We start from the raw sequence: 16630 nt of genomic DNA, 5'->3' as shown, positions 1-16630 counted from the left end.
TATCCCAGTCTTTGATTTTTAAAATGGTCTGTCAACTCTGATTGAAAGCAAACCTTTTGATACCCATACTAGCTCTCGAAAGTAGACCAGTGCACCTTCCAGGCAATATCCAGACCAGCCCTGGTCTTTGTCTGGTAGAGATTTGCAGTGAATAACACTATAAATTATCTTTCAACTTGGCTATTTCTCTTGATTAAACAGGCAGGCTTAATTACAAGATGAAGCCCAGAATGAGCTATTAGAACATGGCTCCCGGCTGAAGGTAAGATTGATGATGGTCCAGCGTGCAGGACCATCCTAGTGAAAGAGGTAGGTAGTGCTGGTTTGTGAGTAGAGCCTTCTATACCTGGTTGTGGCCTCTCTTCTCCTAGACAATTATTTGTGACTCATTTTATTTCTCCCCTCTCAGAATGCTGGGGAAAAGAAGAGGCTGATCCTGCTGACCTCCTGTATACATTCTTTGGCAGCCATCCAAGGACAGTGCTATGTAAAAAACAGGTATTGTTACTGGCTGATATTATTCATACTGTTGCTGCTGCTCCATGGCATAGAGGGATTCTGTCCTACTAGAGCAAGGGTTGTCTAACCCTTATGCTTACCTTATGTTAGCAAATTTTATGAAAAGACGTGTTTACCAGGTTCTCATCTGTCTCAGAGGAACAGGAGGAAGGCCTATGGGTAGATCCTTTAGGATTGCATCAGGAAAGGAAGGGAATTGGCTCTGTCCTGTGGTTGTTTGGAGGAAATGAGGAAGGGAGCAGCCCATCATTTACCAGCAGCTCATTAACAGCAACTCAGTGCACACGGCTGAGCCTGCGTGATTGACTCTATATGAGCTAATCAGACCAGATACAGTAAGGAGCAATGAGTTCTTCTATTCTCTTTTATACCTCTGTTTATCCATGAGCAGAATTACATGTTTTACACCCATCTGCATTCAAATATCAGCATCCTCCCCCTCAAAAAAATGTTATGCACAGTCAGTAAAACCATCTTGACAGCTTTTCATGGGAGCAGACAGAGAGAAGACCTTAAAAATGTATACCTGCTGTGATTGGTAACACAGCTTAGGGGAATAGACACCATAAATATGATTTGGATCATAGTTATGTACCGTGAGGTAGTGAAGATGAATCACGTCTTTAGAAGCCGTTTCTTTAAACTTAGCTTAGATTAAGGTGCAGGAGTGAGCAGTCTTGGCCCTGGACACCTTTACATAATGGACAATGAAACTGATTGCAGAATTATCTGACTCGTGGTTGTCAGTCAGGAAAAAAGTCCTTGCAGGCAAGTACTCAGAAGACATGAAACCAAGAAGTCCAGTGACTCATCCATAACAACTGAACTCTTCCTCTCCGAGTGAAGGCAATTCAGTCTTTGTGATTTTGTCCAAAAGATCATGCTGTCCCATGTTGCTAGTCATAAGGGACTTTACTGAATGAGAAAGGTGAAGAACAACTGAAACACCATTTAAAAATGAACTGTAGCAATGACTCGTGAAAGTTTTGATAATCTGGTGATTTAATATTCCCAAGTGGGATGAAATCCTTCCTTAAGAGTTTATAGATCCAGACACAGCTAATCTCCTAACAGACGATTCAGCTGCACTGATGAGATTTGAGTTTGTATTTTAAAAATGCACATGTCCATTTCCAGGTAGATTTACAAAGCTAGTGACAGGAACTGAATCAGATTACGTGTGCTAATGACATGAGTCATGGGACCAATATCTGTTGTATAGCACTGGAAAATTGTATCTGAGAAGTTCACACCTTTCCTTATTTTACCTGTCGAACTCAAACCAAATTTTTCTATTTTTTTTTAAATAAGTGCTTTGATTCTTTACATTTTAGTTTTGCTAGACTACTGATCAAACAGGGATCTGAATTTTTATAGTACAGCTCTGATTTCTTTGGCAGTCATCAACATTTAGTCTGTACTAGATCTACCTGGAGAGTATATTTTCATTTCARTGGGAAATTCAGTGATTTGACATTTCTTTTTGATACAGAAAAGCACCAAATGACTAAATATTCTCATGAAAATGAAAAGTTGCAAAAAATTTTGATTTAAGTAGTGTCTAAATGTACCAAAGCCTTGTATAGAAATGAAGGTTGACTTTGAGGAATTGAAGTTCAGCAATTTAAATGTAGCAGAGGTACAATGAAGCTATGTTTGAAAAAGTACATTTCTCCCTTGCTTTCTGTCCTTCACTTAGAACAACCAGCACAAATGTTAAGTTGTGATGAATAATGTAAACTGAGATCTGGTAGGAAGCAGCTCAGAATGGTTGTAAGTGGATAATAACTGTAGCAAATAGCAATTGATTGCTTAAGTGTTTGAACCTTTGACAGAATAAATCAGTTCTGCAAAGAATACTAAGAAATGACATGTCTTTGGCATGCAGAGCATTTTAAAATGATCTATTTTATGCATGTGCATCTAAATGCTGTGCTGCTAAATTGTCCTTCTAACGCATTACAAAGAAATGGAAGGGAACACCAGCAAATGAGGAAAGGTAGTAACAACCCTGAAGGAACTGAAGGATGAAACCCAGTATGTTTCTGCAGTGCAGGTCCACAGCCTGCCTAATGTCATTGCAGCGATCCCTGGGGGCATTCCTACACCGGGCTGGAGAGGCTGTCCCAACGGAGAACAGACTCTCCTGTGACTCCACGGGCACCCTGCCACAGCCAGGGACTGCGGCGAGTGTAACCAGTCATCCGCCAGGGTCGTAGTGCAGACATCTGCCTGCCGCACTGGTCAAATAGATGACCCAATCAGCCAGGGCACATAGATATAAAGAAAAGTTGCCTTGGCCTTCAAGAAGTGTACTGCTCATGTAAGAGTGAGGTTTAGGGTGCTAGAATAGCCACCAGAGTTAGAGAAAAAAGAATCACCGGATTTAGAGAAAAAGAGCTCCCTGTAACATTGTTGTGATCTCGTCGTGTATAATGCTAGCAGTAGGTTTCCAAGAGGAACAGAGGAATGAAATTTCATTGCCAATATCAAATGCCAGCTATTTTTTCTTGTCTGAACAGCATCTGAAAATTGCCCATTTGGAATATAAGAGCTGCAGGAATTAGGGCTGGTTCAAGCAGTGGAACTGTTACTGCTTTTTCAGATCCTTCTCTCTAGGGGAACTGGTGGAGGCAGCAGAGAAAATGAGAGTTGCAGCAGTAGGTTGGCATTTGCCACTAAGCTATCAGCAGCAATTTCTGGCAGTCTGTAAGAGGACACGTGCAGGGAAATGGTTGCCATTTCTTCTTTGGTAACAAGGGTCCTGCTTCCGATCTCACACTTGGGGCATCCCTGCCTCCCTGGAGAAGTTGATTTTTGGCTCCATTCCAGTGTGTAAAAACCTGCATGTTCCTCATGCAGCCACTTCCACCCACAGAACAGCCTGCGGCTGCTTGGGCAGTAGCCCATCTCCCCCCTCTAGGACTTGGGGACCCTTGGCTGGAAAGTAGGATAGGAAGGGATCCTTCCTGTGAGCTGCTGAGCTCAGAGCCTGAGGCTGCTCTGCAAATGACTATGTCTGGGAAGGAAAGGGAGGAGAAAAGAAGGCAGTTCTGCCCGCGCTGCTTCTGTCCCTTTTGCTCCTGCTCTCCCCTTCCTCCTGCCTCRGCACCCAGAAGGTCTAGCTGTGGTGGCAGCCAGCTCTCTTCTCTTACCCCAGACATGTGAAAGCATCCTGAAACTTATGTTCTCCTTTTCAAATTCCATTCCACTTCTTACACTGCGCCCTGCTCCGTGGGAGACTGAGAAGGGGACAAAGCCAGGCACAAAGCTGGGAGCTCTCCGGAGGCAGAAATCTTTAGAGGTGCTCTGTCTGCACAAACTCTGGAAGGGAGAAAAAGAAAGATGTTGCAAATCAGTCAAGATGCTTCACTCCACGTAGCCACTGTGCTGGGTACACAGAAAGGAGGAGGAGGGAGGAGACAGGGAGATAAGGAAGCATCCGCTCTCTCTGCATTCTGCTACTCTGCTAGAATCTGCAAATATCAGGCTCTCCCACCATGTATCTGTGGGGCTGCGATACATCTCAGGATAAGCTAGGAAGAGATACACTATTGGCTATTTCATGTGCAGTGTGTCATCTGGCAGGCTGTGTATATCATAGGGAAAACAGGGACCACTCAGTCTCTGAGCAAAGCTGCTTCCAGTGTATCACTCAGAGATACTTTAAGGATGGAAAGAAGTGGGAAAAGCTGCCTTTGCTTTTTTGATTCTGACAAGCTCTGAAAACTCTTTGGGAAATAGAGATCTGCTGAATTAAGGACTATGTGGAAAAGCAGTAAAGTGGATTTCCAAGGACAARTTGTGAGACAGAAGCAGAACAGTGTCCAAAAGGAAACATTCACTAGGACTTCTTCCTAGGTGCACAGAGAAAGTGTTTTGGGATCTTTGATATTTCAGCATCAAATCAGCTCTTGCTAGGACTGAAAAAGAAGAACAGCAGCTGGAGAGTCCCTGGAGCAAAGCTCACGTGTAATCAGCACAGGAAGAAGGACCCATTTATCAGGTCTTGTATGTAGTTTGCAACTACAGGTCGTATTTTTAAAACGCAAGCGTGTGCGTTCTCTCCTGCAGCTGCTGACTCAGCACCTGAGCTCCCAGACGGGAGGGAAGGCAGAAGGAGACACCGAGCCTCCCAGGACCTCTGGGTGCCAGGGACACGGGCCGACCTCGCGCTTTGCCTCCCGACCATGAGCAGGCACACGTGGTTCCCTTTCCAGTACGTCTCCAAGCCCTTCTGGCGAGCAGAGAGTCACAACAGCACCAGCTTCCTCTCTGCGCTCTACGGCTTCCCCAACCAGTCCTTCTTCCACACGGAGTTGGACCTGGAGGACCTGGGCGACTTTGACAGTGGGACCAAGTATGAGGGCAAGTCGCAGAGCCGGACGGTGAAGGCGCTGCTAATAGTAGCCTATTCGGTGATTATATGTATCTCGCTCTTTGGCAATATCCTGGTGTGCCATGTGGTGATCAAGAACAAAAGGATGCACTCAGCCACCAGCCTCTTCATTGCCAACCTGGCGGTCGCGGACATGATGATCACCATTTTGAACACCCCCTTCACGCTGGTAAGCCGCACGGCACTCGCCTCCGGGTCTGGGGCGCCCTGGCCTTGCCGCCGGCGCTCCTGAGCCCTGGCCGGGCAGGCGGCTCCCGCTGCTGGGCTTTGCAGCCTGCGGCGAGGGCTGGGCGCCGCGGAGCGCAGCCCACTCGGAAGCCCTGCCCCGGGGGCACCGGCAGCGCCGGGGGAAGCCCGCACGCCGCGTCCGGCTCCCCTTTACGCTCCGGTTTGCTAAGAAGCAGGGGGTGCGTGTGTACGCGTGTGTGCGTGTCCGAATTCGAGGGTGTGGGTGCATCCAGCACGTCCCTGCTTTGCTGGTGACCGTGTGTGCCTGTCGGAGCTGTGCATCCGCACATTGATTTGGCTGGTGCCAGGCTGAAACCCAGGCTTTCTTTTCCTCTCTCTCCCCTCTCCGTTGTCTCTTGGAGTGTAAAGCGAGCTGCGGGTGTGCTCCCCCTCTCCCCCTCACTGCACACACAGACTCCCCAGCCAGCGAGTGCAGGCTCGGGGTTCGTGCCCATCACCTTGCAAAACCTCGCAGGAGTAGGCACTCCCCTCTAACTTTCTTCCTATCCTTCTTTCTAGACTGTGGCAAGACACAGATGTCTAAGTCCTGTTTGTCTTTTGATGGGGAAGGAAATGAGGACACATATTGCACTGGAAGGTCCAATTAGCTGCCAGTTTCCTTAAGGAAATGATGCAAACAAGGTCATTCCTTGTGAAGATGACTGCAGAGAAAACAGCTAGGTCTGTGCTGAACTGTGGCAGTTTGGCAAGTCTCTTACTTGTGCATTGTCAACTGTGCACTTGGAGTTGATTGTCCTTTATTTAATTTTAGTTACTAAAAAAAATAAGACATAAAAAGAAAATTAAAAGAATGAGGCAGGAGGAATTTAACTAATTCACTTCTTGCCCCACTGTCATGTCTTATAAACAGTGTGTAAGTATGACTGTCTGTATAGCTGAATTTGACAAAGTCCTCTGGTTTGAAAGCATCCCAAATACTGCTGCTTCTGTCCTTGCCCATCAGCTGTCCAAGGGTCTCTGCCTTACTCTGGTGGGATTTGCATCCCTTAATCTGTTCAGGGAAAGGACAGTGCCCTCTTGTGTGTTTGCACAACAACAATCACACATTAGGCACAAGTAATTAAATGACTGTAATTCCACTTAGAGAAGAGTTTTACATCAGCTTCAAAGAAACAGCAAATTTCTACMGCTTCATTGACCAAGTCATTGCTACTTGAGTTGTCTTTATGGGGAAATTAATTTGAATTAAAATGGTAAATTACTTGAAAATATATTAGCCAATCTTGACTAATTTTCTGTGTGGACACATGTTTTGGAGTAAATGTGTCTTATTTCAAATTAGCTTAATCTGCTTCCAAAATGGGTTACACTAATTTGGAATAAATATTGCACATAAGATAAATATTGCAAACATAAAAATATTTGCATAGGGGTTAAAACAAGAACAACTATTCAGGAATAATTTCCTTTGTAGAAAAGCCACAATAAGCAACACCTCTTTGCGCATTAATAAGAAATGCCATCACGACCTTTCCTTTGCCATCTCAAGACACACTTTAAGCCCTCCCTGCCCAAGAGCAGTTAGATTTTGTGCCCAGTTGGAGACAGCCCTAATAAGTGCAGGGTTCAGACCAATGAGGAAGGCAACCAAGCTTGTAAAGTTTTAGTTGTTTTTTCAGCCAGAAAGTAAAATTGTGAAACTTAACTGACAACACTGAAATTGCTCTTGATGCATATCGCACAACGTGATAGGAGGAGAATCTGGCTTWGCAATCGGAGTGCAGGTAAGACCCTACCATGCCCCCGGAGCTCCAGATCGTTGCTCCAAGTGGCTCACATTTGCAGACCTCAGGAGGAGTCTAAGAACAGGGCAGGTATGCAGGGATACCCCACAGACAGGTAATTCCTCTCCCAGAGGTGTTATCTCTGTATTTCACAGCCCTCAAAGGATTTTTCTTCCATGAATTTATCTCATCAGTCTTTGGACCTTTGCAACTTTTAGCATCCACAAATTTAAACATTTGAAAGATAATAAAAATGGAAATGTTTTCAAGGAGGCAAGCTAATGTTTTTCCCTGCAAAGAATCTCACCAAGTAGTCAAGCTAAGATTCCTTTCCTTTTTCCAGAAGGGCCCTATTCCATGTACACATGTGCACACAAATGCACATACACAGAGCACAACTCAAGCAGGCATCTAGATTTATCTGCTTGGTATAGAAAATCTCACTGTTTCAAAGCCTTTGGCATAGTCATTTATTTCCCCAGGTATAATACATCTACAAAGCATCTGGAAACTATATTAAAGCAGTTCATCCTTACAAAACTCGTGGGAAGCCTATTCTTCAGATGATGCACACGGTTTTAATCCATTTTTGTCTGTTCTTCAGGTGCGGTTTGTAAGCAGCACCTGGGTTTTTGGAAAGCTGATGTGTCACATAAGCCGGTTTGTTCAGTACTGCTCAGTTCATGTATCTGTACTGACCCTTGCTGCCATCGCTCTGGATCGACACCAGGTATGCAATATACCTCACCCCTATATTTGCTAGAAAATAAGGGGCGAAATACTTAGTTCTTCCCTAGACCCCTGATTTATCTTGGGAATCAAAGAATGGAGGGATGGATTCTAGCTTTCATGGTGGTGGAACACAGCCATGAAAATGTGGCATGAATACATGCTGAAGTTCAAACGCCAGCAAACCAGTACAATTTATTTGTAATAAGTCTTATGATATTTAGGTTTGCCCCATTATTTTGGGATGCCTAGAACTGGCAGTAGTGAGAACTGTCGTAGTACATTCGTCTCAAGTTGAGTAATTCCCCTTCCCCCACCAAGATATTGTTTTTGACAAATACCAACCAGAAAGACATTACAGGTCAACCAATGAGTGCAGGGAAACCTAAGGGTTTCCTTGAAGGGTAATACAATTTGACATTTTTGCTGGCTGATAAATACTGTGCACTGGGACGGCAAGTTCTGCAAGGTGCGCTCTCAGGCAGACTGTATTTTTCTCGCAGCACTGGAGTCACTGTTGTTATAACTGAAAAGCAATTTCACAGGCTGAATGACATGGCTAGATGAAGTTCAAAACAATAACTGATCCCACTCTGATTGTGATGTGCTCCATCTGGTGTCAGAAAATTGCAGTGACTGCCAAAATATGGATCATTATCCACTTCTTTCTTTTTATCATATAAATTTTGGTAGTCTCTGCATTCTACATGCAATATTGCAGCTCCTGTAAGCAGAGAGTTCTGATTCAGAAGAAGGATCTTTAAAATAATAATTCATTTTAATCATCATCTCCTGGATTGATTGCAAAGCATTGCCAGGTATCAAGAAGTGTCTGTTTAATTAAGGCCAAACACAATAATTGCCTGTAAGATCATGGGGGGTAAATTCCCCAGAACTGGAATTTGTTAGTATAGCCCAAGTAGGTATAAATAAAAGTAAGGAGATGTAACCGAGCAAAGAGAAAGCAACACTTGTCTCTAAAAATATTTCCAGCCCTGAGAGCTATCAGAGCAGAGCAGATGCTCCAGGGGAGCTGAAAAAGCTCAGTTAAGTAGATATTTATAATGGACTAGAAAAGACATGCAAAAAGTAGTGAAGACTTCATTACCCAAAAGATTATCTGGATGACATGATAGGTTTATTTTTAACTATTGTTTCACTGTCTAATATAATCATCTATAGTTCGTGTAGCTCGGAGGGCATCCAGCCTTCTTGATCTCTGAAACCAAGCTGGTAGGTGATAAGGACATGTTTCTCTGCTTAGAAGGCACCGTGCCAGCATTAACAATATTTATACAGTTCTTTGCATTTTCCTGTCCTTATACTCTCAGAAGTCCCATGAAATGGTCCTCTCCTTCTCCCCTTTTAACACGGAAGCTGAGACAGTGGAAGCACCTTGCCTCATGCTCCTGAGGGGCTCAGGGCCAGGGCAGGTTTCCCCGGCTCGTACCCCGCGCTCCCAGCAGCGTGGGTGTCCCTCACTTTGACCCCTCAGCCCTCTGTGGGACGCGGAGCTGCTGCAGCATTTCAGATTGCGACGTGGGGCTGGAAGCAGTGAGCAGGGTGTCGTCAGACAAAGCAGCCCTCCACGGCAGCAAGCCGCGCTGTGGCCAGTACGGTAAGGGGCAAACCGGGACTATAAAACAGACCAACTTCAAGGTTTGTTAGTGCTGTGTTGGCRAAAGACTGCCTTATGTTTGACTGCCTCAAAGCACCATGTCACGCTCTGTAAAGTCCACCAAATGCCAAATATTGTGAATTTTATGGCTGCCCTGTACATTTGAAGCCTAATCTGTAGTAATCAAGACACATCTTCCACTATCCATAATGCAAGCCAGAACAACCTCTTGGCCTTCAACTTGCACCACACTTAACATCCATGCTGAGTATGCTTTGCTGTCTCACTCAGTGATCAGTGAGAAATGCTTGCCCTCTGACATGAATAAAGCGAAGGTATATTTTTGTCTGAAAATCGCAGTTCATTTTTCTCAGTTGAGGACATTTAAAATCCTCTGGAATGGCTGTTCTCTGCAGGTTATCATGCACCCTCTGAAGCCACGCATGTCCATGGTGAAAGGARGGATTTGCGTCATTATCATCTGGGTTATGGCCAGCTGCTTCTCACTGCCTCATGCCATTTATCAGACTCTGGCAAGATTTTATATCGGGTAAGATATTCACACAGTGCTTTTTTATGTGACATACTCAACCTAATCAAAGTCCCACAGATTGTAATGCACATGATTCTCCATCTGTGTTCCTAAAAAAGGAAGGTATGGTGAAACGGAGAAGTCTCTTGTATTTTTGACCAGATGCTCCGTTTCTCACAAAAGGATAATGAAAATCATGAAATTGCTTTCAGGCTTGCTTGTTAGTTGGTTTCAGCTCAGAGATTCAGTGCTGTAATTTGAGTCAGGCACAGAAACCCCTCCTTCATTAGAGGGGAATAGAGGTCAATATGGATAATCTTTTTTTTTCTGGTGATTTGTTTAAAAAGGTCATCACTGAGGCCAAAGGCCAAACTTAATGTAAAATTTTCTGTTGAAGGAGGCACTCACCCATGTTACTGAATGAGTTCTGTTATCTATACCTTTACTGAAACTTAGAATATCTGAGATGCTTGTTCTACAGGTATTGTGTGCATCTGATAGCGGAGTTAACAGTTCTTTCTTCCTTGGTTCTTCAGGAACAGAACAATCCGAATGGTCTGTCTCCCCAGCTTCCCTCCTCCTGCTGACCTTTTCTGGAAGTATTTGGACTTAACTACTTTTGTTCTCTTGTATGTCCTGCCCTTGCTTGTGATCTCCATCACATACACCATAGTGGCCAAGAAGCTCTGGCTGAGAAATGCCATTGGGGACATCACCATGGAGCAATATTATGCCCATCAACGGAAAAAGAAGATGACACTGAAGATGCTGATGGTGGTGGTGATAGTGTTTGCAGTGTGCTGGTTCCCTCTGAACTGCTACGTGGTGCTGATCTCCTGTAGGGCCATCCACAGCAACAACGCTCTGTACTTTGCTTTTCACTGGTTTGCCATGAGCAGCACTTGCTACAACCCCTTCATTTATTGCTGGTTGAACGAGAGCTTCCGATCTGAGCTGAAATCCTTGCTGTGTGTGTGCCAGCGAAGGAGTGCAGCCCAGAGCCACGCTCTGCAGTCCATATCGCCTCCTTTCAGGCACGCCTGGGTTGAGAATTGCCATTATAAAAGAGACAGCGCCTGTCAGAAAACAAGGGCATCATCCCAAAGGAACTCTGCAAAGACAGACATATCCAGTGTTCAGCCAATTGTGACAGGAAACTAAACCCTTGGCCAGGCCACATTGTGTTATAATTGCAAAATTATGGAAAAATCGGGTTGGAAAGGACTGCTGGAGATCATCTAGTCCAACCTCCTGCCCAAAGCAGGCTAACTTTGAAGTTAAGTTGGGTTGCTCATGACCTTGTCCAGTCAGGTTCAGAAAATCTCCAAGGACAGACTGCTCATATGTTGGCTCCAGTGTGCAGTACCAGGTGCATTTTTAATCAGAACAGTCGGCAAAAATTAAGCAAATTCATTAATAGCACATGAAATCTTTCATAGCCTAAGCAAATAAACAGAACCTACACTGATTATACACACACCAACTAATGCACACCATTTTTAATGGGATGTCTGTTTATACATAGAGAAACACTGTATTGGTTCCAACTTGGTATTTATTTTTAATTTATTCAAGATGAGTAACATTTATAGCCATTCTCAATTTTAAAAATGCAACATTTTAGCTGCTTAATCTGCTGTAATTTTTATTATGCAGATCTGGACATCTGATTCATTCAAACCAATAAGTGTTTCTGCCAGTACCACAGACAGCTGTGCTTCCCAGCGACAGTTAAAGAAATACCTCAAAAAACAAAATGAGAACACAACTTAGAAGCAGAACAGCAAAAAACTCACTCCATTTTGCAAACATTCTTCTTTAAATGGTTGGTTTTGTTCAGTAAGGATTGTTAGCAGTCACCATAAAACATGGCTTATATTGCAATCTGTGCTCAAGAAAGAAATTATTCAAGTGAGATCATTCCCAAGCATTAGCCAGCTCAGCTGAGGAAGCAACCTTTTGTTAAAATACATACCGCATATCATTTTCCTAAGGACTAAACAAATGCCTGCTCACCAAACACCCCTTACCAACCAATAAATGGAACTGGTTTCAGAGGAACTGTCCAATTTTTGCACTTTTTACAACATTAATTTTTTGATGTCTTTCGATTATACGTAGAGACATACACAGGAGATAATAATTCAGAAGTCAAGAGTTGGTAATGAAAATCATTATACGCAGCTTGTACCAATGACCAGTGCAGACACCAGTTTGAGTCCAACAGAATGAGAGTCATTTCCACTGGTCCCAGCCAGTTAGGCTGGTGACTCCCAGGCAGATGCCCAGGCTGGATGAGAAAACCTTGTTAGTACGTTCAGAGAAGGCCCTCAGGGACCGGTAGACCTCAGAGACTGAGCTCCCTACCTCATTCCCAAATCGGGGATGGTCACGTGGCAGGGCAGGGATGGGACCTGGCCCGCGAGGGGCTTTCCCCAGCGCTGGGAGCGCGGGCTCGCAGCAGGGCAAGCAAAGCGGGGGCATCGCGCGGGGTGGAGGGGAGGTGGACCGGACTCGCGCAGGGGATACAGCTCCCTTGATCTGTTCCCCGAAAACCTGGATGGGAATAAAAAGGCTTCGCAAGTATGCAGAGCTGGTAGAGTCTGAATTGCCTCGTCGGGATCTATGTGGAGGCAAGAGAGGTGTTCGCCAGTGGGTACCTGCTCTGCTGATGTTTGTAGGACTTCGTTACAGTCTCTACGCTTTCCCTAAAGAGCTTTTCATGTTATTGTATTTCCTAAGAAAACCTATATTGTGGTGTTTTAACACTGTTAATCGGCATTTCTTATAAAGTGTCAATTATTTCCAGTTTCAGTAATATTTTAACAGTCCTCAAGAGCTGTGTCCCCGTGGCTTCATTGTCAGACTTGCAGCCCTTCCCCAGACCTTGCCACACTGCCTTCACCTTCTGGAAATTAACCATGGTAACTGCTTCACTGCTGCTGAACAGGGCACCTTGCTTTGCGTAAGAGCTAAAACCTTCCATTTTAACTCTAAGTGTTAAGAACAGATAAGCAGTTTTTAAAAGCAACTGGCTGAAGACAGGAAAAGGTGGCATTAGATGCAAAAAGTTCATTTATAAACCTTGATATATCCCCCCACTTTTCATAAAGTAGAATATCTCATAATATGCCACAGCAATTGCCTCAAATACTGATATTCCCATTCATGCTACTCTTAGTGTTGGTCAAGTGCTTTTAACAGTATTTATTCTGTTTTGAGCAGTGGCTCCAAATATGTAATGAAATAGCTGAGATTCCTCAGCGTGTAGGCAGGCAGGTGTGCAGGTCCTGGACAGCCAGTGCAGACAGCTACTGGTCCAACTGGTCACAGTGGGAGCCAGCCCCGGCCATTTCAGGGCTGAGTGGGAGCACGTGACCAAACTGAAACTAATGGCTTTGAAAATGAACCAGTGTGGCATTGTTCTTTTACTCAGGAAGAATAATCAGGTTTTTTTCATTTGTATCCGCTCAGTGCTGGCTCAGCTTTCTTGATTGTGAAGGATTTAGTCTCAGTACAGTGAAAGGAAAATGAGGTTCACCCTTCCTGTGCAAAATAATAATAATTACACTGCTACAGCTTAAAATTTCTGCTGAAGACTGGCAGTATGAGTGAAAGAATATTTTAATTTGGAAATCAGGTTACTTTGATGGGTACGTAAAATGTGAACGTGTAACCTGATAGTGTATTTGCATCTAATGAAGAAACTGTGAAGCCGAGGAAAGAGTAAGTAAAATGCAATTCTTGCTTCTTACTAAGGTAATTATGGCAAGCAGGAGAGGATAGAAGTACACCAGACAAAAAATAGTGATTATACATTGCTTTGAATACTGCAAACACACTAGCATATTCAATTCAAACCATTTAAGTAAATGTTCTCTCTTACAAAGAGTGATACTTTGCTGTAACTCATCAGGACCACATTTCCACAGGAATTACTGTACAGAAGGGTCTGCCTAGAGAAAGAAACTGAATTAGAAAATCTTTTCAGAGAGAACAAGCACCCGAGACTCATATATCTTCTCCAATTCACCTGCAAGAAACCTGTTTAACAGGCTTTATCACGCGGGCTTGCGAGTGCTTACTTGGTTAACCTGTTTGTGCTGATAGACAAGCGTAAGCGGAGGTCTGAACAGAGCTGGCACAGCAGAGGTAAGCACCCACATCTCTCATTTTAAGTTACAAGCAAATAGCAACATAAACCTGATATTACCATTAGCTTTCTTTTTAATAGCTGGAATACTTGGAATTAGTACCACTGCAAATGGCATTTCCATTCCAGTTCTGGAATGTTTCTATAAACAAGATGTCTGTTGTTAAAAAAAAAACAAAATAGCAGAATATCTGATCTGAACAATTACTGACACATCTCTTCATTCAAATGTTCTTTTTACACTGGAAAAAATTACTGATATTAAATAATGCACTTTGAATGTGTGTCCCACTGCGCTCCCAGAGAACTGTTAGAACTTATTCCTCTGGAATAAATATGATTTGTGTGAAACCAAGAAAGAAATGAGGCACTGAGACCCTGTAATACTAGACTGAAATTATTACTGGGCAGGCAAGTTTGCAGAGTTTATGGCCACATGTGTAAGTCAATGGGAAGTAAATAAATGCTCAAAAGATTATTGCTGGTTTGTAGACCTCCGATTTACCTGCCCCTGGCTGTTTTGAATTAATCCCCCTTCTTATTTAATGTCAAATGCACTGGGGTGACTGGGGTGGGGGTGGGGGTTCCCACRACTAACGGACTGAATCCTGCTAACTTGAGCAAAAACAACACAAAAACATTTCTCAAGTGTTGACCCTTGGCCAGATGAATAATCACACTTAAGAGAAGAGAGGACTTTAGGGAGAAGAAAAGAGGCATCCCCGCTCCCAAGCCTCCTCAAGCACATGCAGAAACCAGGACTGCGCTTTCTCCTTACCGGCTAGGAGTATTTCAGTCCTTGTGCTTTGCCATGTGGCACGGAGTAGGGAGATTCAGAGTTTATTCTTGTTACTCGTCTTTTAGCTGGACAGCGAGCTGGTTCCGACTCCTTTCGGTCTTTGCACAGAGGGATGCAGGGCGGTATGTCAAGACCACATCTAGCTGGCCAAGGTACCCCATGTGCCTGTGGCACAGTGGCGGGTGCTGGGGAGATGTTCCCGCAGCCTGGCAATGTCTCTGTGGCGGATGGTTTGCTCCCGGATTGAAAACTGATGTTGATTTTCTAACTGCACGTCCTGTGCTAATTCTTACACAACTAGTGTTCTCCTTGGTAAGAATCTGTAGTTTGGCAAGCTGCCAATGTTGTGTTGCCTTAAAACAAATTCTTTTCACCAGGTAGTTGTCAAAAGCTTATGTTTTTGTAAAAATCTGGCAGATTTCACCACCATTACATGCTAACATCCTCTAGATGCTCTTGCTTTAAAATGAGCTCTGTTAAAATATCAGTATGGTTGTAGTACAATAAGATTCAATTCACAAAAGCTGTTGGGGGCTGATAACAGCTAAATAAAATATCCATTTTAAGACCCTCCCTCTCCTGTAGGTTTTTTTGAAAAACCTATAATGCAGAAATAAATTTTAGACTTTTGAAAGGGAGGTATCCCTTCTTCATTATGTGCAAGAGGATTAAGCAGTCAGCAGAGAACAAATGCTCCTGACATTCTCAAAGCCATGACCAGAACTCACGTCTGCATGTGTTTTGTCATCTTTCAGTGTGAAAAGTCCTTCATAAAAAGCAGAGTTGTGATTACCCAGGTCAGAAGTCAGCAGTGCATGTGTACCAACTATAAATGCCGTTTCATTCCCAGCCTGCAGCTCCATGTAGTAAATAGTTGATCTTGGAAGAACTTCTTGTAGCTAGGTTGCCTCAGTCCATACGGGGCACATGCACATCTAACTTGAATTTAAATCTTCCTCTCCCACAAACATTTCCATGAGTGGAAGTACAGACTGATTTTTGTGCTTTTCTCTCTTAAGTGGTCTTACAGAGATCCTCAGACTTCTCATGGGACACCTTTCCCTCTTTGGGGACATATCTCTCTCCATCACCTGCCACCAAGCAAATAGGGCAGGAAGTATGCACTTTTGGGACTCCTACACCTGTGTCAAACTTGTTGGAAACTGGTTGATGAAGTCAAATTTATTTGAGAGGAACTGCTTGGCAGCTATACATGCACCATAATCAAGCAAGACTTAGCCTCTTTGGAAACAAAGCTAAAAGTATGACTACCAAAGTGTCCAGTAGGTAGCTTGGTTACTAAAGTTATAGCTACATCATTTCTTAGCTCCCCACTTCCTGAAAAAAAGCAATATTCTGAATATATGGAGTTCCACAATTACATTAAAATAATCCTTTATTGTTCAAAATATTAAAATTAAGCAATAATACCAAAAGGAAAGCATGTCTCATCGTCTTTTTTAAGAGTCATTTCTTATATCTCTCCTTTTGAAGAAGCTTTACAAATAGAATAATGAAGCTGCAGCTGCAAATCATTTAACCAGTCTAATCGGCTTCATTCCACGCAGCTCCAGAAAGGTCAGAAGACTATCTCTCTTTCCTGGGAGGGATTTGGCATATGAAAACATATTAAGTCACTGAATACAGTGACTTGAATATAGACACCAGACAATGAGGTAAGCTCCAAACAATAGCACAGCCAAGACATTTTTTTGGTTATTTGTACTGGAAGATGGTTCAGACAGAATAAAGATCAGTCCCCTTCTCTGTGAACTGTGTGAAAAACCCTTTTAGAAAGACTTGATGATGCACAGGCAAAGAAGGGTCCCCAGGAGACACAAACCAGCGCGTTTCACTTCTAAACCTCCGTCCCTCGCCACCGAGCGCAGGAGGGCGCRGGAGGCGCAG

General features: G+C 43.7%; 1 protein-coding gene across 1 annotated transcript in view; it reads left to right on the top strand.

Moving 5' to 3' along the window:
- Positions 1-12569, top strand: part of LOC112966368 (probable G-protein coupled receptor 83) — a 40233-nt gene extending 27664 nt beyond the window's left edge. Inside the window, exons 10-15 of the mRNA XM_026066396.1 lie at positions 202-309; positions 410-498; positions 4594-5087; positions 7496-7621; positions 9655-9788; positions 10307-12569. Of these exons, the coding sequence (XP_025922181.1) occupies positions 4710-5087; positions 7496-7621; positions 9655-9788; positions 10307-10931 (1263 nt within the window). The 5' untranslated portion in view covers positions 202-309; positions 410-498; positions 4594-4709 and the 3' untranslated portion in view covers positions 10932-12569. The remainder of the gene's footprint in view (positions 1-201; positions 310-409; positions 499-4593; positions 5088-7495; positions 7622-9654; positions 9789-10306) is intronic.
- The last annotated feature ends 4061 nt before the right edge of the window (positions 12570-16630 follow it).

This window comes from Apteryx rowi, unplaced genomic scaffold, assembly GCF_003343035.1.
Source record: "Apteryx rowi isolate R43461 unplaced genomic scaffold, aptRow1 scaffold_24, whole genome shotgun sequence".
NCBI classification, from domain to species: domain Eukaryota; kingdom Metazoa; phylum Chordata; class Aves; order Apterygiformes; family Apterygidae; genus Apteryx; species Apteryx rowi.
Note: the sequence above shows the minus strand (reverse complement) of the source record. Positions and strands in the feature narration are given on the sequence as shown.